Here is a 24,021-nt window from a genome sequence, read left to right as displayed (position 1 = left end):
TGCAGACCCTGGCTACTTCAGGGGCCACCAGTACCCACGGAGGATCAAGATCTTTAGGGTAATTGCCTCTTCCTACTTTATTTCAGAAATCAGCCCAGCTCTCAACAACCTGCAGCAAACACTGAAAACTATGACAGTTCAGAAAGGCCTGATAGACACCAATCTCACCAGCATCCGAGGTGATCTTCGTGGAATACAGAGAGGTCAGCTGCTCCCTAACCCACTGGACTTGGCTTCTTTGTCAAACATTTTAGAGACTTACACCTCCCTGTTTGTATGTGCCTTAGATGACATCGATGGCATAATCAGTAGTGCAAAGAGCCTGGTCAGAAACGCCAATGACATCACAAATGAGGTTCTAGATGGGCTCAACCCCATTCAGACAGATGTGGAAAGAATTAAGGATACCTATGGGAGCACCCAGAGCGAAGACTTCAACAAGGCTCTCAGTGATGCGGATAACTCAGGTAGCAGGTGTTCTCTGGCCAGGATGTATTATCTGTTTTCTCCATCATTATGTGCTTTGGTCCGTTGTAATTTTTCCCCAGTAAAATCTGATCTTAGAAATTAAAATATTAAGAAGAAACTTCACATGATCCATTCAAAGAATATGGCTATTCTCTTAGTTAAAAGGACCAAGTAGGACTTTGGAGGAGCCAAGGTGGTTGGCAGTGGAAAGAATCAGAACATGTAAAATTCCTTAAAATTTTTTATTGACTTAAATAATTTTGCCTATGTCACACATGATTAGAAAAAAAACCTGTATACTTTGAAAAAAATTCATGAAATATTGCTGTTGATCTTCCCTTTTATAGAGTGGAGATGTAGTCCCTGAATCATGATCACTTGGATTATGATTGATATTAAAGATCAAAAAGGAAAGATTTATTTTTTAATTTATTAATTTTTAATTTAAGGAGAATTACAATGTTATGTTGGTTTCTGCCATATATCAACATGGATCAGCCATAGGTATATATATATATCCCCTCCTCCTTGGAAAATTTACTTTTTATAGTGTCAAGAAAGATGATTTGATATCCAGAATAAAATCTATGATGTATTTACATATTATACATAGAAATATGTGTAACATATATTTCTATAATAGAAAAAAAGTATTACCTGATTCTGAGTCATCCTATCCAATGTGTGGGACCCAAATATACCACTTGACAAATACAATCCACGAGAACATCTCTATTTAACCTTTTCTCAACTCACAATGATAAATTTCTGTTTCGTAATCTCACCAACAGTGAAGAAATTAACTAACAAACTGCCTGATCTTTTGAGTAAAATTGAAAGTATCAACCAACAGCTGTTGCCACTGGGCAACATCTCTGACAACGTGGACCGCATACGGGAACTAATTCAGCAGGCCAGAGATGCCGCAAATAAGGTGGGTGTGTCCCCTCATTGCCAGGCACCAAGGCTCATTCTTTGATAAGTTACTCTATTAGAATTAATGAAACTAACTCTGTTAGTTTCACTAATTAAGAAGTGAAAGATATCCAGGTACCCAAGAATCAGTTGTCTTTCTTGCCCAAATTCTTTGGGTGCTCCCCATGTGAAAGTTCATTTTCTCCCATCATCTTTCAGAAGTTCACATCATCTTCATCCTTTAAATGACCTGGTATGCCGGGAACAGTGGTTTCCTTTCTGCTGGCTTATGCAGGCAGGAAGCAGGGTTCTCCTCCAGGCTCTAGGCAGTAAAGTGTTATTGCAAGTTCAGGTAAGGGTTCTATGGTCAGAACGTGTAGATATGATACTGCACAAACCCTATCTTCTCACAGTAACTCGGGAATTGTGGAATCCACTTTTAGTGAGGATGGAGGAGTGGTTCCTACCACTCCACATGGGCAGTGTTCTGAATATGAGATTACAGCAGTTTTCCTTCATTGGGAAGTTCCATCAACCTTTCTTCTAATTTTAATCTGACATTATTTACTTGAATTTCTTCTCTCACAATTTGTTTTATCCTAAAATAATGTAAATGAAATATTTTGTATTTTGTAGTCAACTCCCTGTGAGATATTTGGAGATTAGAGGGATGGAAACCAAGTCAGAATATCATTGTCTTTGAGGCACCAGGGTTGATTTCTAGGCTTCTATTCCTTACTTTGAGCCTCAAAATCTGCCTTTTCTTTTAAGAAAGAGAACTTCCAACACAAAACCTTTAGCAGAGAAGCAAAGAGCCTAAGGCACAGTTTGGCAGAAACCACCCTCTTCGTACCCATACACGTCTTATAAAAAGCAAATGGAAAAGAGTAGCAAATGGAAAAGAGTAGCAAATGGAAAAGAGTATGCTTCTAGCTTTTGCCCCTCTACGTTCTTCCGCTAATTTAATGAACAAAATATGAAGTGTATAAATAGCGCAGAGGTTTAGCGCTGATAACCAAGGCAGGCTGCCTTGCTTCTTTGTTTTTTAATGTTTATTTGTTTATCTGACTGCATCAGGTCTTAGTTGCTGCTCGTAGGATCTTCACTGCAGCGTGGGTTTCTCTCTGTAGCGTGTAAGCTTAGTTGCTCTGAGGCATGTGGGCTCTTAGTTCTCCAACCAGAGACTGAAGCTGTGTCCCCTGCATTGGAAGGTGGATTCTTAACTCCTGAACCACCATGGAAGTCCCCGCACTGCCTTGTTTTGATCCCTGCTCTGTCACTTACAAAGCTAAGACTAGTTTCAGTTCATAGATAGATAATGTTTCACAAAAGTATTAAAGCACGCATGAGAAGCTGTGTGGGAATCCAGATCCAGGGTAGAAGTGACCTCTGAGAAGGGAGAGGCGACGAGGACTAGGCTGGGCTATATAAGGGGCTTCAGTTTTAACAGTAATGTTTAATTTCTTAAGATGGTCATGTGTATGCAGGTATAGTCGCTATTTTTGTGTGTTCATGAAATGTTTTCTTAACTAAAAATTTTTTTTAATTGAGCAAGAGCTTTCCAAGTGACAAAAAACAGAAGGGCATGCCATAGACTCAGGATGTGTGGAGAGTATGAAGGGCCGAGGGCAAGTAGAAGAGACAGGTGTAAAGTGAGCCTTGAGTGTTGTGGGGGAGCTCTGTCCCCATGGGCACCTTGCGGTGACTACAGCTCAGGCATCACTAAGCACCCCTGCCTGATACCTGCATAGACAGGGTCCTCCGTAAATACATGCTTGGGAGATAAAATGTAGAGGTGATGTAAGTATCATTCCTAGAGTTATTCTTCAGATAGTTAGGGAATATTATTTTCTGTGTTTTAATGCAGAGGTGCCCAAGGGGATCCACAGACCAGAGCTAGTCAGACGTTTGTTACTGCTCCATTATATATAAGTACAAAATTGCGAGTAAAGGCTTAGAAGCTTTCAGTAACTTGAATTGCTTCAATATCCCAGAATGGGATCAGTAGGCTTGTATTTTGCACACTTTTTCATTTCATTTTTCTAGTATTTAAGTTTTCATATATTTTACAAAACTATTGGTCCAGGGCAGATAACAGGGGGAAAAAATGGTCCTTTACCCTGAATTTAAGAAGCACATTCTAGAGAGCCTCGATGCACTTATTTTTAAGGACTGAGTGCCTATAATAAATACAACCAGAACATGTAACATGTTAATGAGAAATGATTCCTTAAAGAGTTAATTCTTTAAAAAAATATTTTGATGTATTGTACATTGACTATATCATATTGAGTGCTTCCATACAGGTTAGTTCATTTGCACAAAAACCTTCTGGGGTTGGAACAATAGTAATTATTATTGTTATATATTAATGGGCTATAATACATATTAGCAGGGTTAATTTAATATTAATATTATAACCCTATTACTAATTTTATATATAATTAGAGTTTATATTATAATATATAATATTATTACTAATAGGATCATGATATTAATCCTGTTAATATGTATTTTAACCCTATATATATAATTCCCTATATTACAATTATATTATGTATTGTATAATATTTATATCATATATTACATATTATATATCATATTTATCACATTATATATTATATGTAAAACCTAATTATTATAATATATTAATATGATGATGGTGGTGGTATTATTATGATGTTAATATGGCTAATATTATATTAATATTATAACCATAATAATGATGGTAATAATTTACTATAATGATTATTGTTGCTGGCACAGACAACAAAGTAGACTTCCCAAAGACCCTTGACTTGTAGGCAGGAAGAACAGGAGGGCTTTACTCCACTACTCCTGGAGCAGCCTCCTGAGTGTAGACTCCAGGCCTAGGGGGCAGCTACACACCTTCACTCCCTATCCTAGCCACTTGGGAGCAGCTACAGTCACAAGCCTCCACCCCGAGCACCCCACCTTTCTCCCCTGGACCAGCTAACACCGTGGATCTGGTCCCTCTCAGGTTGCCGTCCCCATGAGATTCAACGGTAGATCTGGAGTTGAAGTCCGGCTGCCAAATGACCTGGAAGACTTGAAAGGATACACATCCCTTTCTTTGTTTCTCCAAAGACCTGAAGCAACAGAAACTGGTGGGACTGAGAATATGTTTGTGATGTACCTTGGAAATAAAGATGTAAGTATTGCTCTGACATTTCCATGGTTTTTAAAACAGAATATGGCTTTTGAGGTGCATGACACAGTCATGTCACTGCCATTGGCATGGTAGGAGGAGATTCCACTGCCTCTGATGGCTCCATGGGAGATCTCTCATCCATTTAAAGTTGCTTTTGGAGGTGGGGATCTAGAAGCCGTGCTAGATGGGCCCAGCATGTGAGCACATGTGTGTGTACACATGAGCACGTCCATCCCTGGGGCTGAAGATCAGCACCCTCCCCTCTCAACCAGCAGCAGTATCAAGGCTTTCTGGAGATCAGAGCAGCTCCTCCTCACTGCTCTGGACTCTGTCGTCTTCTCAGGGCGCCCAGCCGCAGACCCTCCCATGTCTCTAGGGTGGAGACCCTCTGTGAACAGGGCCTGGAGAGAAATTAAGCCCCTCCTGCCTCATTTGTGAGAAATCCAGTTGCTTCATTGCTATAATTCCAAATTCTTTAAACCACCACTATTATAGATATTTTAAGCAGTTTATTTTAGCTTTTAATTCCTCCTCTTAAAATATATCTCTTCCACGTAAGTGTCAGAGGAACAGGTAATCAGTGACTAGGTTATTTATACATGAATGGAAAAGAAATGGGCATCCCAGGTGGCTCAGTGGTAAAGAATCTGCCTACCAGAGCAGGAGATGGAAGAGATACGAGTTTGATCCCTGGGTCAGGAAGATCCCCTGGAGAAGGAAATGGCAACCCACTCCAGTATTCTTCCCTGGGAGATCCCACGGACAGAGGAGCCTTGCAGACCACAGGCCCTGGGACCACAAAGAGTTGGTCACGACTGAGAGACTGAACACACGTGTGTGGAAAAGAAATGCCTGAAGTATGGTTCTTGAGAATTCTTGGCAGTTAGGAAATCGCTGGCCGTCACTAGTGGACACTGTATTTAAGGATTCCTAAAATCAGCACTGTTGTTGGTTACTCGTTCACGCTTCAAGGATTGGGGATTTATTTGTAACTTTCTTATGACTCTGCTTTGTATTATTGGCAGAATGTACATGACTTTATTCCTTCAACAAACTTATACCATGTATCTACTATCCTGTATTTATGTAAACAAAAATTTGTGTCTTGAATGTACTTAATGTGTACTTAAAACAGGTTAAAATAGTAAATTTCACATTATGTATATTGTACTACAGTTTTCAAAAATTTGTTTTTACCTTAAGGTGCTCACATTCTAATAGGGAAGAAAGATCCATACACAGCTGACATGATAACATAGAGAGAACAAGATGCCCAGAATATTGAGGGGACCTTGTATGGCATAGGAAGAGCATAAATGGCTTATCTTCTTCGCAGAATGAAATTGAATGGCAGCCTGAGCCCGTATCTGGTTCATCTTTATGTCAGGCACTTGGCAAATACTTGCAGACTGAGCGAATGGAGGAGTGGATAAATGAATGCCCTCCTGATAACGTGAGCAAAGACAGCCCAGACGTTAATTAACTGTGCTGTCTGTATTATTTTATACCAGAATGTACCTCATTCATTCTGTCTGCCCAGGGCTGACTACATGAAAGCTGTTATCTATTTGAAATGCACCCCCTGGGGATGGTGAGTTCTAAGAATATGGTATGTGAAATGCTTTGGTGTCTCCAGGCTTCCAGGGACTACATCGGCATGGCTGTTGTAGACGGCCAGCTCACATGCGTCTACAACCTGGGAGAGGATGAGGCTGAACTCCAGGTGGACCAGACCTTGACCGAGAGCAAAACTCAGGAAGCAGTGATGGACCGGGTGAAATTCCAGAGGTACGAGTCTGATTGAGCACAGCTCTTTGGTGATCTGACCTGCGGTCACCAAACTTTAATTTTATATTTAGCTTTAATTTCTTTCATCTCCTCGTAAATCTTTTATAACTTTATTTTCTGACTTATTTTTTAAACAGAATTTATCAGTTTGCAAGGCTTAATTACACCCTAAAAGCCACCTCCAGTAAACCAGAAACACATCAATTCCATGACATGGATAGTGGAAATAGCAACACACTCCTCAATTTGGATCCTGAAAATGCCGTATTCTATGTTGGAGGTTACCCAACTGATTTTAGAGTAAGTTCGAATGTTATTTCACAGAATGGAAATATTTAAAATTTAATTTGGCATAATCATGTTTTGATCAGTTATATGTAAAATGGATTAATGATATATTCTTAAAGCGTCTATAGTGATAATTACTAAACTTATTGAATTATTTTATATGCAGTGATCTACGTATCAGTGTATAATTTAAATAAGCATCATTATCATTCCTATTTCACAGATGATGAAACTGAAACAGAGAGGTTGAATAACTTGCCCAAGATCAGACAGCTAGAAAACAGCGAAGCCAGGGCATGTGTCTTCAGGGTCTACATGCTCACCCCTAAGCTATATTGATGGTTAAAAGCAATAGAGTTAAACTGTTTCTTGGTCAACCTGATCATTGTCCTTTGTTCAATTAGTGAAAATTTTTTGTTGTTGTTTTTTTTTCAGCCTCCTAGTAGACTGAAATTTCCTCCATACAAAGGTTGTATTGAATTAGATGACCTCAATGAAAATGTTCTGAGCTTGTACAACTTCAAAAAGACTTTCAATCTCAATACAACGGAAGTGGAGCCTTGTAGAAGGTAAATAAAACCTAGAAGCTGATGTCTCTCTGTGATTTTGCAGTCATATAGCATAAAAAGCATATGTAATTTATACTTAAGGAATGTAAATTAAATAAGGAAAAGTCTTTTCCTTATTCATATAAGATATTAGATGGACAGAATTTTCTTGATTTTGAAAAAAGTAAATCTTTCTTCAGTTTTTGGTGCCTCCTACCACAAAATATTCAGCATTAGATGGTGCCTGATTTAGGGCACAAACTATTTATTTACTGTAAATTTTTAAAAAAGTAAAACAATAGTCCATAAAGAACACCATGACTTTGGCATATGAACCTATTTGAAAGTTGCTGCCTTGAGCTTGTGACCTACCCCTAAGTTTAAAAGATTGGGAAGATTCTAATATGAGACAGACTATTTATTACTCAGAATAAAATTATATTTCATTATATATTATTTCTTACATGGCGAGACCTTCAGCTGCTGGGTCACATCTTCCTAAACAGATGTTTGCAATAGGGTCTCCTGAAGAGCATCTCTGTTGAGGTAGAGTTTGATCATTGTAGAGTGTAAGAGCAGATCCAGGAGATACAGTGGACTGTTTTAACATTAAATTTAAAGATGTTTCCTCTTTAACAAAACATGACAACTTGATTGCATAGGCTTTGCTCTCTTTTTCATCAATAAGCATTGTTTCCTGGCAGTCTTTTGCTGCTGTGTTCTCACTTAATGGTGATTGGTGTTGACAGGAGAAAAGAAGAATCAGATAAAAATTATTTTGAAGGTACAGGCTATGCTCGAGTTCCAACTCAACCAAACGCCCCCTTCCCCACCTTTGGACAGACGATTCAGACCACTGTGGACAGAGGTTTGCTGTTTTTTGCAGAAAACCAGGTAACCTATGACAAGCATCCAGATGTTAACAAATACGTTCATTCATTTGAACAATTTTGGGGTAACTGAGTCATTATAAGCAAACAATATATCTGAAAAACAATGTGCAAATGTTAGCTACATCCTTTCCCTCGGTCCTACTCTGTTGGATTGGCCAAAAAAGTTCATTTCCATAACATTTTACGGAAAAACTCAAACTTTTTGGCCAACCCAATACTTTTTTTGGCTGTGTGAGTGTGCGTTGGTAAGGCAAGTCATCCAGAATTTAAGATGCCACCAGAATGTGGGAGAAATTGCCACTTACCCATTCTGTTTGTGTTGTCAGTTTTATTCTTTGAAAACTACTGTTTGCCTAATAATCTTTGCTTATTCTGCCTAAAAGAAATGTTAAGTCTTCCTGGGGTCTCTGAAAGCTAAGCTGTTTGACCTCCTGCTGTTTGCTTCTTGGTCTGATTCTTTTCAGGCCATAAGAGATTTCATCTCTATCTGCCTGACCCTTGACTTTCCAAGACATGGAGGCTTCTCTGTTTTCAAGCAGCTGAGGTTCCTGGAGACCATTCTGACATCTCCTAGTTTAGAAAAGGCCAAAAGTGACACTCTGTGAGTGATCGTCAGCACCATCTGCTGGTAGATAGGCCTAGACTTAATCTCTCTAGACAATGAGCTCTTCTTGAAGATGCTGCATAGAACATGTCATTGTTCAGTCCCTCAGTCATGTCTGATTCTTTGTGACCCCATGGACTGTAACACACCAGGCTTCCCTGTCCTTCACTGTCTCCCAGAGTTTGCTCAAACTCATGTCCATTGAGTCAGAGATACCATGCAGCCATCTCATCCTCTGTTACCCCCTTCTCCTTCTGCCCTAAATCTTTTCCAGCATCAGGGTCTTTTCCAATGAGTCGGCTCTTCGTGTCAGGTGGCCAAAATATTGGAGTTTCAGCTTTAGCATCAGTCCTTCCCATGAATATTCAGGGTTGATTTTCTTTAGGATGGACTGGTTGGATCTCCTTGCGGTCCAAGGGACTCTCAAGAGTCTTCTCCAGCACCACAGTTTGAAAGCATCAGTTCTTCAGTACTCAGCCTTCTTTATGGTCCAAGTCTCACATCCATACATAACTACAGGAAAAACCATAGCTTTGACTATATAGATCTTTGTCAGCGAAGTGATGTCTCTGCTTTTTAATAAGCTGTCTAGGTTTGTCATAATAGCTTTCCTTCCAAGGAGCAACTGTGTTTTAATATCATGGTTGCAGTCACCATCCATTGTGATTTTGGAGCCCAAGAAAATAAAATCTGCCACTGTTTTCATTTTTTCCCCATCTGCTTGCCATGAAGTGATGGGACTGGATGTCATGATCTTAGTTTTTTGAGTGTTGAATTGTAAACCAGCCTTTTCACTCTCTTCTTTCACCTTCATCAAGAGGCTTGGAGAAATATGGACCAGTCTATGGGATTTTCAGTTTGAGAATGCAGGATTGATATGGAGCTTGAGATTTTACCAGACACTTTGCCTACAGGGTGGGGACACAGACCTGGTCCACCTCTCCTCTCTTGCGGTTGTTCTGGACTCCTAGGGAGAGTCCAAGGCTGAACCAGTTCTGATGGTTTGGGGCATCCTGACCTTCCTGAAGAATGCAGAGAGCTGAGAAGTCACACAGCACCTTCAGGGCAAGGCAGTTGTTTTCTGCAACAAGGTCTTCTTTGTACTAGGTTTGGCCAAATATTTTGTAAGATGTTACAGAAAAACCTAAATGAACTTTTTGGTCAACTCAATACATTTTGAAGTTCTTGGAAACCAAGAATCAGAAATACAATTTATATTAGAAGAAATCTTATGAAATGCCATTAGTAACCAGATAAAAGGAGCTTTCCTGGTAGCTCAGTTGGTAAAGAATCCACCTGCAATGTGGGAGACCTGGGTTCAGTCCATGAGTTGGGAAGATCCCCTGGAGAAGGGAAAGGCTACCCACTCCAGTATTCTGGCCTGGAGAATTCCATGGACTGTTTAGTCCATGGGGGTCACAAAGAGTTGGACACAACTGAACGACTTTCAGTTTCACTTTTTCACTTCAATCAGATATGAGAAAATGATCCCCAGTGCTGCTGTTAAGTAGGATGAATTGATGTTATTCTGTTCTTTGTGAGTGTGATGAACCCTCACTGACTTCCGAGAGCAAGGCTTAGGATCCAGAGAAGTACTGACTTTCCTTTTAGGTAAGGACTCTTGTTGGGCTTCCCAGGTGGCACCCAGTGGTAAAGAAACAAAAACAACAAAAGCCCACCTGCCAATGCAGGAGACGTAAGAGACATGGGTTTGATCCCTGGGTTGGGAAGGCACTGGAGGAGGGCACGGCAACCCACTCCAGTATTCCTGCCTGGAGAATCTCGTGGACAGAGGAGCCTGCCGAGCTACAGTTCATGGGGTTGGAAAGAGTCAGACATGACTTAGTGAGTAAACAGCAACAACAAAGCAACCGTTAAATGGAAGATAGAGGAGAAATAGGAATACATCAGAAAACAGATGGAGGAAAGTGGGGTTTGAAGAGGACCCTGCCTCTCTCCAAAATGTGCGTGCATGCTAAGTCGTTTCAGTCATGTCTGATTCTTTGCAACCCCATGGACTGTAGCCCACCAGGCTCACCAGCCAGGAATTCACCAGGCAAGAATACTGGAGTGGGTTGCCATTTCCACCTCTAGGGGTCTTCCAAACCCAGGGATTGATTGAACCCTCATCTCTTACATCTCTTGCATTGGCAGGTGGGTTCTCTACCACTAGCACCACCTGGGAAACCCCTCCAAAAGGTAGCAATCATATTTGCCAATGATATTCGTGATCTGTATCTTTTAAGTTGCCAGTTTTATATGCTGGTTATAGATTGGTATAAAACAAAATCATGACAGTAGCGAGCATTTATTGTTTCCTTCCTGTGTGCTGGTTACTGTATAGATTGTTTAATGTGATTGACAGGGTTCAGCCGTCATCCCCATCCCAGGAGTTGAGTACTAAGCACTGTTGTTCCTTTGAACTAGGAAGGCAGGTGAAGCTGAGAGCAGGCTGGAGTTTGAGTACACGTGGCTCTGTCTGAGAATTCTCCTAATCTACATTGTCCCCATGCTGTAGGATCATTTCATATCTCTGAATGTGGAAGACGGCCGACTCATGGTGCGGTACAAACTGAATTCAGAGCCGCCTAAAGAAAAAGGAATCAGAGACGTCATAAACGATGGGAAGGATCATCTGGTACGTCCTTTGAATCTGTTTATCTGAATCCTTTAAGTTAGTGCACAGAACACTTTTCTATTAGATGAACTTATTAGCTGAGAGACATATCCTTTTAAAATCTGAACATTTTGCATGAAATATATAACATCCATATGGTATAGATAAAATGTGGTTAATTTCATGGATATATGTATATGTATGGCTGAGTCCCTTTGCTATTCATCTGAAATTGTCACTGTCTTGTTAATCGGATATACCCCAATACAAAATAAAAAGTTAACAATAATAAAATATTTTAACATTAAAAAAAAATGATTAATTTCAAATGCAGACATTTCGGGAATGCCCTGGTGGTCCAGTAGTTAGGCACCAAGCTTTCACTACCAAGTGTGCAGGCTCAACTTTTGGTCAGAGAGCTAAGGTCCTTCAAACTGTGCGGTGCAGCCAAAACAGACAAACAAACAAATGCAAACATCTCTATTTAAATTTTTATTATTATAATTTTATGCAGATGTGCTACTGTGCTCAGATCCCTTCTATTAATATATATACCATGTATATAAATGAATCTGAAGGAAGGCAAAAACATAATAGCTCTGAACCGTCATGAATAGAATTATTTTATTTCTCATTGCTGGCTGATTCATCTCTCATTTATTTTAGGTTCAGATCAAAATTGGAAAAGTCCAACAACGTATGTGGATAAATGTGGATATTCAAAGCGTTAAAATTGAAGATGATATATTTGATTTCAGCACATACTATCTGGGGGGAATTCCCATTTCCATCAGGGAAAGGTAAGATGATCTTTTTTTAAAGAAGCAAGTCACCTCTCTTAATAGTTATGATTGCTACTGATAAATCTGCCTTGTTTAATTCCAGCAAAAAACAAAGAATTACTTTTCTGTATTAATAGTGTTAGCCAACAGAGTACAACAGGCTGTTACTACTGGGTAACAGGCCTGGCTGTTTGAAAGCTGTGGGGGTTAGGGGTTGGGGTAGCGGGGAGGTGAGGAAACAGTGTGCCACTTCCATTGTCGTTCCTGGGAGGAGAAACACCGCATGAGTAGACTTGGTGTTGACAACACTGCCATCAAAAATAGGGGCTATATCTTGGGGTCCTTGTGGACTTCCCCGGTGGCTCAGATGGTAAAGAATCTGCCTGTAGTGTAGAAGACCCGGGTTTTATCCCTAGGTCGGTAAGGTCCCCTGGAGAAGAGAATGCTACCCACACCAGTATTCTTGCCTGGAGAATTCCATGGACAGGGGAGCCTGACGGGTTACAGTCCATGGGCTCGCAGAGTGTCAGACATTACTAAGCAACTAACACTTTCACTTTCACTTGGGGTCCTGGTTGGTACAGAGGAGAGCACAGGCGGCCCTGGGCGCAGAAGGCTGGGGCACTGAAGTGCCTCCTAGGACATGAGGCACATTTGTATTACCTGCCCCCTTATGTGTGTGTTATCGGGGAGGGACCAGGGGCATGACTGTCTCGGATGAATGGATACACGAATGAATTAAATTAACTTGAATGGAAGTAAAGTTTAATGTGAATGAGAAAAACAAACACCACTCTGAGGATACACTTAAAAATAACTCCCATTTTGTTCGTTTGTTTACATCCTTCCAAATGGCTGACAGTGATGTGTGAAAAAAAGATTCCTTGGAAGGGTTACTACAGCCTCATGACTAAGCTAAGAGAGCTCCCAAAATGTTTGGTGATGATTGCTTTCATATGAGATCTGAGGCTGGTTAACTCTTTCTAATTTATCCATCATTTAGAAGGAGCACTAGATGTGATTTATGAAGTGTTGTGCCAAGGTGGTCTTCTCAAATCCTTATACATTTGAACAGATGTCCAGCCCCAATAAGGAGACACTAATCTTTGTCTTAAAGTTGTCTGGGGACTTCCCTGGAGGTCCAGTGATTGACACTTAGCCTTCCAATACAGGAGATGCAGGTTTAATACCCAGTTAGGGAGCTAAGATCTTAACGTGCCTCCTGCCCACAAAACCAAAATATAAAAAAGAAGCAATATTGAAGCAGATTCAATAAAGACTTTTTAAAAATGTTCTACATCAACAAGATCATAAAAATAAAAGCTGTCAGGGTTGCCCCCAAAGACAGAGATGCAGGTGAGAAAGTTCAGCACTTTAATAGAGTTTGGGAGTGAATGTCTTTCCTCCCTAGGTTCTTTGAACTAGAAGGGACCTTATGGATCATGGTATGTAACTTCTTAATTTTAATGTAGAAATTAAGAGCCAAAGAGGTAATATTAATATTTAATATAATCAGTACTAAATAGCAGTTCAACCTTGAATAGCTAGTTATGAATGGCCAGTAAACTTGGTTTTATTCAATTAAATGTAATAAAATAGAGTAACCTAAGGCAGCACCATTCACACATTGGAGGCTGTCATTTATTTGCTCATTGCACAAGCACTCATTGGGTTTCTAATGCCATTAGGTAGTGTGGTCAGTTCTGGGATGATGAAGAACAGGGAAGAGTCTCAAGTATAGCAGAAGGGAGACAGTAGAACAAGGCCAGTGCTATCAGACGGGAAGCTCAGGGTGATAGGGACCCAGTAAAGGAATCTATCTACCCATTTAGGGTATCAGGAAAGTGGTCTCTGACTAGATCTGAAAGAACCTGACATATGAAAGGTAACATATGTAAAGAGATAAGAACCAAAGTGTGAACTCTTAAGAGACACTATGAGGCAGGCCCTTGTGGCTGGTGTGGGAAGCAGGGGCCAGACCACAGAGGATCTTGAAAGTCACAGTAAGGACCACTGGGGGCTTCCACAGAGAAAGGACATGATCAGACTTGGGTTTTCAGTAGCTTGCTGTAGTGCAGGGTGCAGATTGGATTAAGAGGGAAAAAGCAGAGGCAGGTAGAGAGGTTTGAAGATGAGTATAACAGGTGAGAGGCAGGTGGTCTGCCCACGGAAACGACAGGGCCAATGAGGAAGAGAGTGGATTCTTGTTATGCTTAGGGCAGCAGATGGGCAGTGCTGAAAGGTTGCTTGGGTTTGAAGAATAACAAAGAAAAGTGCTCAAGAAGGACTTTGATCTAGCGCTTGGACAGATGGCCAGCACCAGCAGAGAAACGGGTGGTGAGCTCAGTCTGAGACAGGCTTAGTCCCAGGAGACAGCAGTTGGAGATACCTGGAAAGGACTAGATGGAAGGCCTTGACCTCTAGAGAGACGTCCAGGCTGGAGCAAGGGTAAATGAAGCTTGAGAACAGGTGGCTACTGAGGTTATGGGGGCAAGTAGGCTCCCCCAGAGCGGCGAGGGATTCTCAGAGGTGTTTGCCTCTGTGTGGCTACAGCAGAAAGTCCACAGACCATGATGAGGATGTTGGCCAAGCAAAGTTTACTTGGAAAAACTAATGGGTGAGGATCCAAAGAAATGGTTCAGTTTGGGCTTAGCCATCAATGAGTAGGGTGACCTTGGATTATAGTCAACACTCAACCTTTGCCTTTTTATTTCTGTCCATTAAAGAAATACATATATGGGTATTGTGGTAAAGAATTTGCCTGCCAATGTAGGAGACACAAGAGATTTGGCTTCAATCCCTGGTTTGGGAAGATCCTCTGGAGAAGGCAATGACAACCCACTCCAGTATTCTTGCCTGGAGAATCCCATGGACAGAGGAGCCTGGTAGGCTACAGTCCATACGGTTGCGAAGTCAGACATGACTGAGTGTGCACGTGTGCACGTATGTGTGCCTGTGTGCACATACACACATATAGATGGACATACAGAATTTTCCTAGGCATCTGTTTTAGGGTCTTCCAAACAGGGACTGCTTCCTTTTTCTGGGTAGGTTTATACTTTGAGTTTTGAGTCAATCTATAAGGACTTGGAATATGCAGGAGACAGAGGCTGGTCAAAAGATTTCACTGAGCTTTTCCTCTCTCTTAAGTAAAATGCTTAACAGTATTCAGCTGTTTCTGGCCCTGCTTCATCCCTCTGGTGCTGTCCTTGATGGTTCAGAGTCCTGAGACCCCCTTCTGACGTGGGTCATGGAGGATTTCTCCCCAGTGACCCACAGCTGAGTCTGTAGGGACAACCAGCAGTTCTTTCAAAGAGGGGAGGTGTCCTGAGCCCTGGCAGGGGAGTAGTGGAGACAGTCAATGCTTGAGTCTAACGTGGAGAGAAGCAGGCCTCATGTATGTTACCTCTGTGTTCAGGCGCATAGGCAAGAGACCTTGTGAGCGTGGTGTTTTTTCTCTCTCCCTGTAGCATACCTTCTGGGACTCAGGACCCAGATCTTGGAGTGACTTGTGTAGGATTAGAGTCGGAAACAAGCCACAGTCTGTTAATCCCATCTGCTTCCCATGAGGAGAGCAGATCACCCCTGATGATGCCAGAGATGCACTGTCATCCCTGACAGTGCCTCAGACCAACAAAAAACACTTCCCGAGGAGTTACGTACATCATTGTATCACAGAGTGTGATAATATCACATCACAATGAAACGAACTCCAAAACTAAACACCGGGCAAGGATCTGTTGAGCATTTGTTAATACCCAGCACTGAGTTCGGGATTTGATTTTGTTCCTCCTGCTCTCTGAGATCTGCCCACAGTAGGCTGGACCCGGCTAAGCCTTTGTGAACAGCGTGGTCCACGGTGTGTACACATACCCCAGCATACACACCCATTCTTATGGCAGCCTACAGCCCTCCTCAGCCATGTTCCTCTAGCAGGTGTGCTCAGAACTGAATTCCGGAGCGAATGTGGAACTCTAGGCCCTCAGATGAGCCAGAGTATTGAGAACATCCCAAAGAATAGTGGAAATGAGTCTTTCATTTTAACATCTCCGCTGTACGTAACTGTTATGTAGGAAAGAGTCATGATCATTCCAGTGCTATGGGTGCACACCTGTGTAAGCATAAAGAGAAAGGGCTTCAGGTCACACTAGCTTGTGTGACACACTGACCCCCGGGACCCCAATGCTGCCACCTTCCTTCTGCATGACCTCATGGGAGTCACTTAACCTTCCCAGCCTCCTTGTACATCTGTAATGTGGGCACAGTGATGCCCTGGCTCTTAGAGGGTCGTGGGATTCAGAGTAAAGGATTTAGCACAGTGCCTGGCACATGCTAAGTGCTCAGTAATGTCAGGTGAGAAAATATCTCCCTTGTGGGGAAACATAGAGGGAAGGGATAGTTAGGGAGTTTGGGATGGCCAGGCACATGCTGCTGTATTTTAAATGGGTAGCCAACAAGGATCTACTGTAGAGCACAGGGAACTCTGCTCAGTTATGTGGCAGCCTGGATGGGACCGGAGTTTAAGGGAGAATGGATACATACATCTGTAGGGCTGAGTTCTTTCTCTGTCCACCTGAAACTATTGCAACATTATTAATTGGCTATACTCCAATATAAATAAAAATGTAACAATAAATAAATTAAATGATAGTAAATCTTTTTTTAAAAAAAGAAAATATTTCCTTCAAAAGGCTATTGTGAGGATCAGATAATAGTTGTTGTTCAGCAGCTCAGTTGTGTCCGACTCTTTGCGACCCCATGGACTGCCCCACACCAGGCTTCCCTATCCTTCACCATCTCCTGGAGCTTGCTCAAACTCATGTCCATTGAGTCGATGATGCCATCCAACCATCTCATCCTCTGTCAACCCCTTCTCCTCCTGCCTTCAATCTTCCCAACATCAGGGTCTTTTCCAAAGAGTTGGCTCATCACATCAGGTGGCCAGAGTATTGCAGCTTCAGCTTCAGCACAAAACAGGTGTTCCTTGTCTGTCAGCTACCTTCCTTTCCCCTTTACTTTTTCTGCCACCTTATTCTTCCTTCAACCTGTGCTTTACGGAAAAAAGGAATCAGGAGATGTGGATGAGTTTAAAACATGTTGAAACCCAAGAGAGAATGGATCAAAATATTAAATTAATGAGTTAATAAATATTAACATGTGGACAAATAGACAAGCCCCAGGAATGGATATGAATTTTCCTCCTCTCCTGAGGCAAGAAGCCAGTTTTATAAAATCATCAAGCTTGTGCTGCAATGCCCATGAGGATTTGTTTCTTCCTTTTAATGAAATTTAATTTTATGCAGATTACATGTAGCTCAGCTGTTTATAATGAATTGCATGAAAATGAAGGCAGACATCTTTCCATTTAGAAGAGTGTGCCGCTTTAGGGATTAGCAATGAAGTCAGCTTTGTGTTTATCTTAGTACATCATTTGCTTAAGAAACACAAATATTTGCCCGGACTTCAGTCATTTCACGTATGTTAGTGTTTTTGTGTGACATCCGCTCCAGATAGATCCAAAAGTCAAATCAAAGGGGAAATGCCACGGCAGTTACGTAGGAAGAGCTGCTTTATCAATTGCTTCTTTATGGGGGCTTCCCTGGTTGAGAGTCCACGCTGCCAATGCAGGGGGTAATGGGTTTGATCCCTGGTCAGGGAGCTAACATCCCACATGCTGTGCAGCCCAACCAAAAAAAAAAAAAATTTTTTTTTAATTAAGAAAAAAGAAATTGTTATAGTGATGCACTGATATGATGGGGATAGTTACAACTCTGCCATCTCACCCTGAGTCCTTGCTCTGCACTGGGCACCACTGGAGTACGTTACCCATATTATCTCATTTAAACTCTGGGCTGGGAAGCAGATTACCACTTTCCTGTGGTATAAATGAGGAGACAGAAGCACAGAGAAGACACCCGGGACAGAACTTGGACCCACACAGCCTGCCTCCAGAGCCCAATGCTCCAGAGCAGCTTCTCTCGGAAGCACCTCCTGAGTGCCACGGAGGGTTCCGAGTACCTCCTGGACGTGAACTTGTTTAATCCTCACAGTGACCTCTTGCCCAGCCTGAACAGTTAGGTGGTGGTGGATATAACATATGAGGCCGGACAGTGCTTTCCATTGTTCCAGCTTGGCATTGATTAAATATACCAAGCCACACTTTTCCTAATTGACTAGGACCAAAAAGTAATAATTTATTTCCTTGGCGTTTACAGTGGCTGACTTAAAACTGGACAGGAAAAAAAGATTAAGAAGTTTTCTAGAGTATTTCTGGCTCTAATAAATTACTTACTTATTTAGTTATTCAAAGAGTGAGTTGCTCAGTCGTGTCTGACTTTTGAAACCCCATGGACTGTAGCCCACCAGGCTCCTCTGTCCATGGGATTTCCTGGGCAAGAATACTGGAGTGGGTTGCCATTCCCTTCAGGGGACCTTCCCAATCTCCCACATTGCAGGCAGATTCTTTACCACCTAAGCCACCAGGGAATTTAATATATATTTCTATGATGTTTCTGCTGCTGCTGCTGCTGCTAAGTCGCTTCAGTCGTGTCCGACTCTGTGCGACCCCATGGACTGCAGCCAGCCAGGCTTCTCCGTCCATGGGATTCTCCAGGCAAGAACACTGGAGTGGGTTGCCGTTTCCTTCTCCAATGATGTTTCTAGTATATCAATTTATTAATATGCTTTTAATTCATGATGCACTATCCTGACTCCAGGAGAGGATGGGGACAGCTTCAGATGTTGTGCGTCTTCTGTATGTCATACTTTTGGGGACACTGGCCGTTCTTCTGTCAACATCATTGTATCCATTTTTAATATTGAGAGTGCAAATCACACAGAATGGAAATATCTAATAGATTTTCCCAGTATCACAAAATTAGTAGCAGTCTAGAAATCCAATGAGAAGAGATAACCATAAAACACGTACTTGTTCATGGGTGAGAATCTGTAGGGAATGAGTGCCGTGTTTCAGCTGCAGTTCCCCATCAAGCCTGCTCTTGGTCCATCTTCTTTTTCTTGCATCCCCAAATCAGGTTTAACATTTCTACACCTGCTTTCCGAGGCTGCATGAAGAACCTGAAGAAGACCACTGGCGTTGTCAGGTTGAATGATACAGTGGGAGTAACAAAAAAGTGCTCAGAAGACTGGAAGGTAAGTAAAGAGTTCAGAACCTTGCAAAGGAGTGGTCCCCAGCTAACCCATGTTTAGCTTTCGTTAACACACCAGCTTTTGACGTATTCTGATCTGATGAACTGGCTCATTTATTACACTCTCCCTGTACTTGCAAAACCTCTTCAGGCTTGTATATTAAATTTGTAGGAAGGTAGAAATACCAGCTCTACACACAAAAACATCGAGATGGTTGGCAAATTATCACGCAGAAAAAGCAAACTGTTTTTTCCCATGGGTCAGTTCAAGTGAAGTGACCTAGGTTCAGATACTATTATTTCAGCCATGGCATGATTACAGGGCCAGTAATTTATTCCATGTTTGCATTTCAGCTCGTGCGATCTGCCTCATTCTCCAGGGGAGGACAGTTGAGTTTCACCAATTTGGACTTCCCATCATCAAGCCACTTCCAAGCCTCCTTCGGATTTCAGACCTTTCAACCCAGTGGCATCTTATTAAGTCATCAGATGGGGGTATGAAATATTGTATGAATGTTGAACAAGATTTAAGCCTGACTCAAGGTTCGATGTCAAAAACAATAGAGGGGTTTTGAAGGTAAATCCGTTGGGCGTTTTTGTCTAGCATCACACAGTAGATGTTTTGTGGATTTCAACCATGGAAGTGGTTGCCCATCCTGGGGTAGGGCCTAAAAGAAATCAGGCTTAGAAAGTAAATTCTAGTTTACAGAATGGGATTTATGTGTATTCGTGGGCTCCGTTTTCATTCTTTTCAGGTATATTTTGAGTGAAGGTGAAGTAGAACTGTTATAAGTAATAATGTAGCTTTAAGTGTTTAGAACTAAGAAAAAAAATCAGAATGTATACCCATTACTCGTTTGTGATTCCATAAAAGATAGCTCTTGAGATTCCTTTTTTGGCAGCAGAAGCTTGTTGGACAATATTTGCATCAGAGAATGGAAGAAAGTAATGCCTTTTGCTCTTTGTTCCTGTACAGCAAGCCATGATTCTCTAATTTAAGAGTATTTAGCCAGTGTGGTCATGTAGGCGTAAAAGTCAGCTAATACTCCTAAATTGGCTGGTGGAACAACTGGGATTTTAAAATAGAAAGAGAAGTAGGACACTCTCTTTCTTGGGTTTGTTTCTTCAGGACTGCCAGCGCAACAGACAACTAGTATTTGCTGAAAGGAAGGACTAGCTGCCTCTGTGGTTATGTTGCAATAGAACTCTTCTCCTCTCTTGCTGTCTTTTTCAATCAGTTGTTAGAGATCTTTTTTTTTTTAATTCATGTTCTATTGATTATTTTATTTTTTACTGGAATATAATTGCAGTACAATGTTGTGTTACTTTTTGCTGCAAAACATTGTGAATCAGCCATGTGTATACATATATCCCCTCCCTCTTTAGCCTCCCTTCCACCCCCATCTCACCCTTCGGGGTCATTACAGAGCACCAAGCTGAGCTCCCTGTGCTATACAGTATAGCTTTGAGATCCTTTTTTAAAAAACAAAACAAAAATACCCCTGAAAAAGCACATGCCTACATTTAGATTGTGAACGTGGCTTTTCTATCAGAGCAGGATATTTTGACCCAGCTCTTTTTTCAAAAAGTATTTGTTTATTTATGGCTGGCTGCACCAGCTCTTAGTTGTGGCATGGGGGCAACTCTTTGTTGCAGTACGCAGGCTTAGCTGTCCCGTGGCATGTGGGATCTTAATTCCCCAACCAGGGATCAAACCCTCATCCCCTGCATTGCAGGGCAGATTCTTAACCATTGGACCGCCAGGGAAGTTCCTTGCCCCAACTCTTGACACACTCTCCAGTTTCCTCCACAGGAGTGGGGACACTTAATACACAGTATACAATATAGTCCAAAAGAGGCGGAAGACTTGGCTTAGCAAAGATGAGGTCAATCCTGGACAAGGCAGGAAGCCTTCAAATATCCTAGGAACACTGCCTGCAACTTCTTAAGGGATTCAACTTCTTAAGAAATACATTTCAGGTAGCATTCTTTTATCCAGTTATAATAAATATTGCCAATTGAAAAACATCAACATAAAGTGAAACTGACAATGGCTACCACCACACTCTGTAAACATTGTTTTAGGCTCAAAGCTCCCTGAAGAATCACATCTGGTTGAAAACCACAAAAATTATACCTGGTAGGAAAAACACATCAACAAAATGAAAATGACAATGCCAAAAATGACACCAATTTTTTTTTGGTATTTTTTAAATATTTATTTTCAACCACACACTAGCAATTAATAGAAAGAATCAAATGATCTTGCCAACATTTATATCTGCAGAGTTTGACATTGGAAAATTGAATCTCCTGGAAATTAGGACCCAAAAATAAAAAATTCATGACTGAAGGGAAGCTGTCATTGTAATCATCTATGAAGAAAATTGATGAATCAAGTCTTTGTTGTAAAAATGTATTCACTATAACATTGATCTTGATGAAAATAACTTCAGCAGAGTGAAAGCGAAAATAGAAAAATTTAGAAATGGTGTATCTTTTGTATAATTGATGGAGACATTAAGCTGGTTAACGAATGTAGATCCATAAAATGCTTTTGACATATTCATCAATGTTGAAATAATTTGCATAAGATTTTTATATTCATAAACAGAGTCCAAATATTCAAAAATAACCTTTAGATCAAAATAGCAAAGTCAAAACACTGGGTTTGAAACATCCTGTTTTGTACATAGTTTTGCTCACACATTCAGTTTTGATACATTCATATTAAGTGCAGGTGGATGGCACTGATGGGTACGTTGTTCTCTGATGATTGCAGGCAAGCAGTCTGCAGGTCACCCTGGAAGACGGTCACATTGAACTGAGCACCAGGGACAGCAGCAGCCCGATTTTCACATCTCCACAGACGTACATGGATGGTTTACTGCACTATGTGTCTGTAATAAGCGACAACTCTGGGTGAGTGGAATGGCTCTTCTGCCAGAGCACTAAGAATTTTATTTTATTTAGTTTAATGGAATTTTCTAGTATCTTTTCTGAGACATGTTTGTCCTCGATGTGGACAGTATTTTACTAGTAAATCTTGACCACCTTTTTGGTACTGTATCAATTTTCTCATTGATTGAGAATCAGCAGTTGGATGGATAAATAAATTGGGGTGCATTCAAAATGGGCGGATGAGAATGAAAGCTCTATAGCTGTGCACAGCACATGGGTGACCCTTGCGTGTAAGGCTGAGCAATAGAGGTCACACACGAAATCATTATATACCTGATTTCATGTATATAAAATTCGCAGGCAAAACTAAACTATTTCATCAGAATTCAGGATGCTGGTTACTCTTGGAGAGGGAGAACTGGAAAGGGAGCCCAGGCAGGGTGCCTGGGGAGCTGGCAGTGTTGGCGTTTTCACATTTCAAAGATGCGTTGAGCTGGGCACTTACGACCTGTACTTTCTGTATATATACAGGTACACCTGGGAGTGCTGTGGGTTCAGTTCCAGACCTCTGCAGTAAAGCTAATGACACAATAAAAAGAATCACATAACATTTTTGATTCCCAGTGAATACAAAAGTTATACTTACCTTGCTGCTAAGTTGCTAAGTCGCTTCAATTGTGTCTGACTCTGTGCGGCCCCATAGATGGCAGCCCACCAGGCTCCCCCGTCCCTGGGATTCTCCAGGCAAGAACACTGGAGTGGCTTGCCATTTCCTTCTCCAATGCATGAAAGTGAAAAGTGAAAGTGAAGTCGCTCAGTCGTGTCCAGCTCTAGCGACCCCATGGACTGCAGCCTACCAGGCTCCTCTGTCCATGGGATTTTCCAGGCAAAAGTACTGGAGTGGGGTGCCATCGCCTTCTCCATACTTACCTTATACTATTATCTATTAAGTGTGCAATAGGTGTCTAAAAAAAAAAAATGATGTACATACCTTACATAAAAAGTACTTTATCACTAAAAATGCTAACCACCATCTGAGCCTTCAGGGATTTGTAATTGTTTTGCTGGGAAGCGTTTGAAATCTTGTGAAAACTACCAAAGTGAGACTCCGAGACACGGAGTGAGCAAATGCTATTGGAAAAACGGTGCCAGTAGACTTGCTCCAGGCAAGTTGCTACAAACTTTCAATTTTTCAAAAACCACACTATCTGTGAAGCATATTTTTAAAATGAAGTCCAATAAAACGAGCTATGCCTGTAGAGTACTTTAATAAAAATGCTGTGTGGAAAAAGAAATATATGGAAAAAAACTGCAACTGCGCTTTCAAAATAGTTTATTGAGTTCTTTCAGGTAAAAGACTTTGGGTATGAATCAAAGACAGTCAGTTGCCCACCTGGAGAGGATCGTTTTCACCAGCTGTTCTCACTCCTGTTTGTTTTTTTTCCCAGACTCTGGCTCCTCATTGATGACCAGCCTCTGAAGAATAACCAAAGGCTTCGAGGCCTTTCAGGTTTCCCGCAGTCCCTGCGTCTGGGCGGGAGTCATTTCGAGGGCTGCATCAGCAATGTCTTCATCCAGAGGTGTGTGTGCAGCTGCTGAGAGGGGCCTGCCGACACAGAGAACCTGTCACCATGCTTCACGCTGCTCTCATCTGCAGACTTTCCAAACACCTTCTTTGGCACGATTTGTTGTTGTTCAGTCGCTCAGTCATGTCTGGCTCTTTGTGACCCCATGGACTGCAGCACGCCAGGCTTCCCTGTCCTTCACTATCTCCCAGAGTTTGCTCAAACTCATGTCTATTGAGTTGGTGATGCCATCCAACCATCTCATCCTCTGTTACCCGCTTTTCCTCCTGCCCTCAATCTTTCCCACCATCAGGGTCTTTTCCAGTGAATTG

At 41.5% G+C, this 24,021-nt stretch overlaps 1 protein-coding gene across 9 annotated transcripts in view; it reads left to right on the top strand.

Annotated features, from left to right (window-relative positions):
- Window positions 1–24,021, top strand: part of LAMA3 (laminin subunit alpha 3) — a 259,339-nt gene that overhangs the window by 212,681 nt on the left and 22,637 nt on the right. For all 9 annotated transcript variants that reach the window (XM_086372933.1, XM_086372941.1, XM_086372935.1 and 6 more), the window contains 14 exons: window positions 87–203; window positions 288–467; window positions 1,260–1,402; window positions 4,385–4,555; window positions 6,192–6,343; window positions 6,481–6,643; window positions 7,067–7,200; window positions 7,929–8,073; window positions 11,195–11,314; window positions 11,960–12,093; window positions 19,110–19,227; window positions 19,578–19,718; window positions 22,006–22,145; window positions 23,573–23,704. In XM_086372933.1, the coding sequence (XP_086229059.1) occupies window positions 87–203; window positions 288–467; window positions 1,260–1,402; window positions 4,385–4,555; window positions 6,192–6,343; window positions 6,481–6,643; window positions 7,067–7,200; window positions 7,929–8,073; window positions 11,195–11,314; window positions 11,960–12,093; window positions 19,110–19,227; window positions 19,578–19,718; window positions 22,006–22,145; window positions 23,573–23,704 (1,990 nt within the window). The remainder of the gene's footprint in view (window positions 1–86; window positions 204–287; window positions 468–1,259; window positions 1,403–4,384; window positions 4,556–6,191; window positions 6,344–6,480; window positions 6,644–7,066; window positions 7,201–7,928; window positions 8,074–11,194; window positions 11,315–11,959; window positions 12,094–19,109; window positions 19,228–19,577; window positions 19,719–22,005; window positions 22,146–23,572; window positions 23,705–24,021) is intronic.

This window comes from Bos grunniens, chromosome 24 (assembly GCF_055505025.1).
Source record: "Bos grunniens cultivar Pamir isolate PY7600 chromosome 24, Bosgru_T2T1.0, whole genome shotgun sequence".
Classification (NCBI taxonomy): domain Eukaryota; kingdom Metazoa; phylum Chordata; class Mammalia; order Artiodactyla; family Bovidae; genus Bos; species Bos grunniens.
This window is presented reverse-complemented; position numbering and strand designations above follow the sequence as displayed.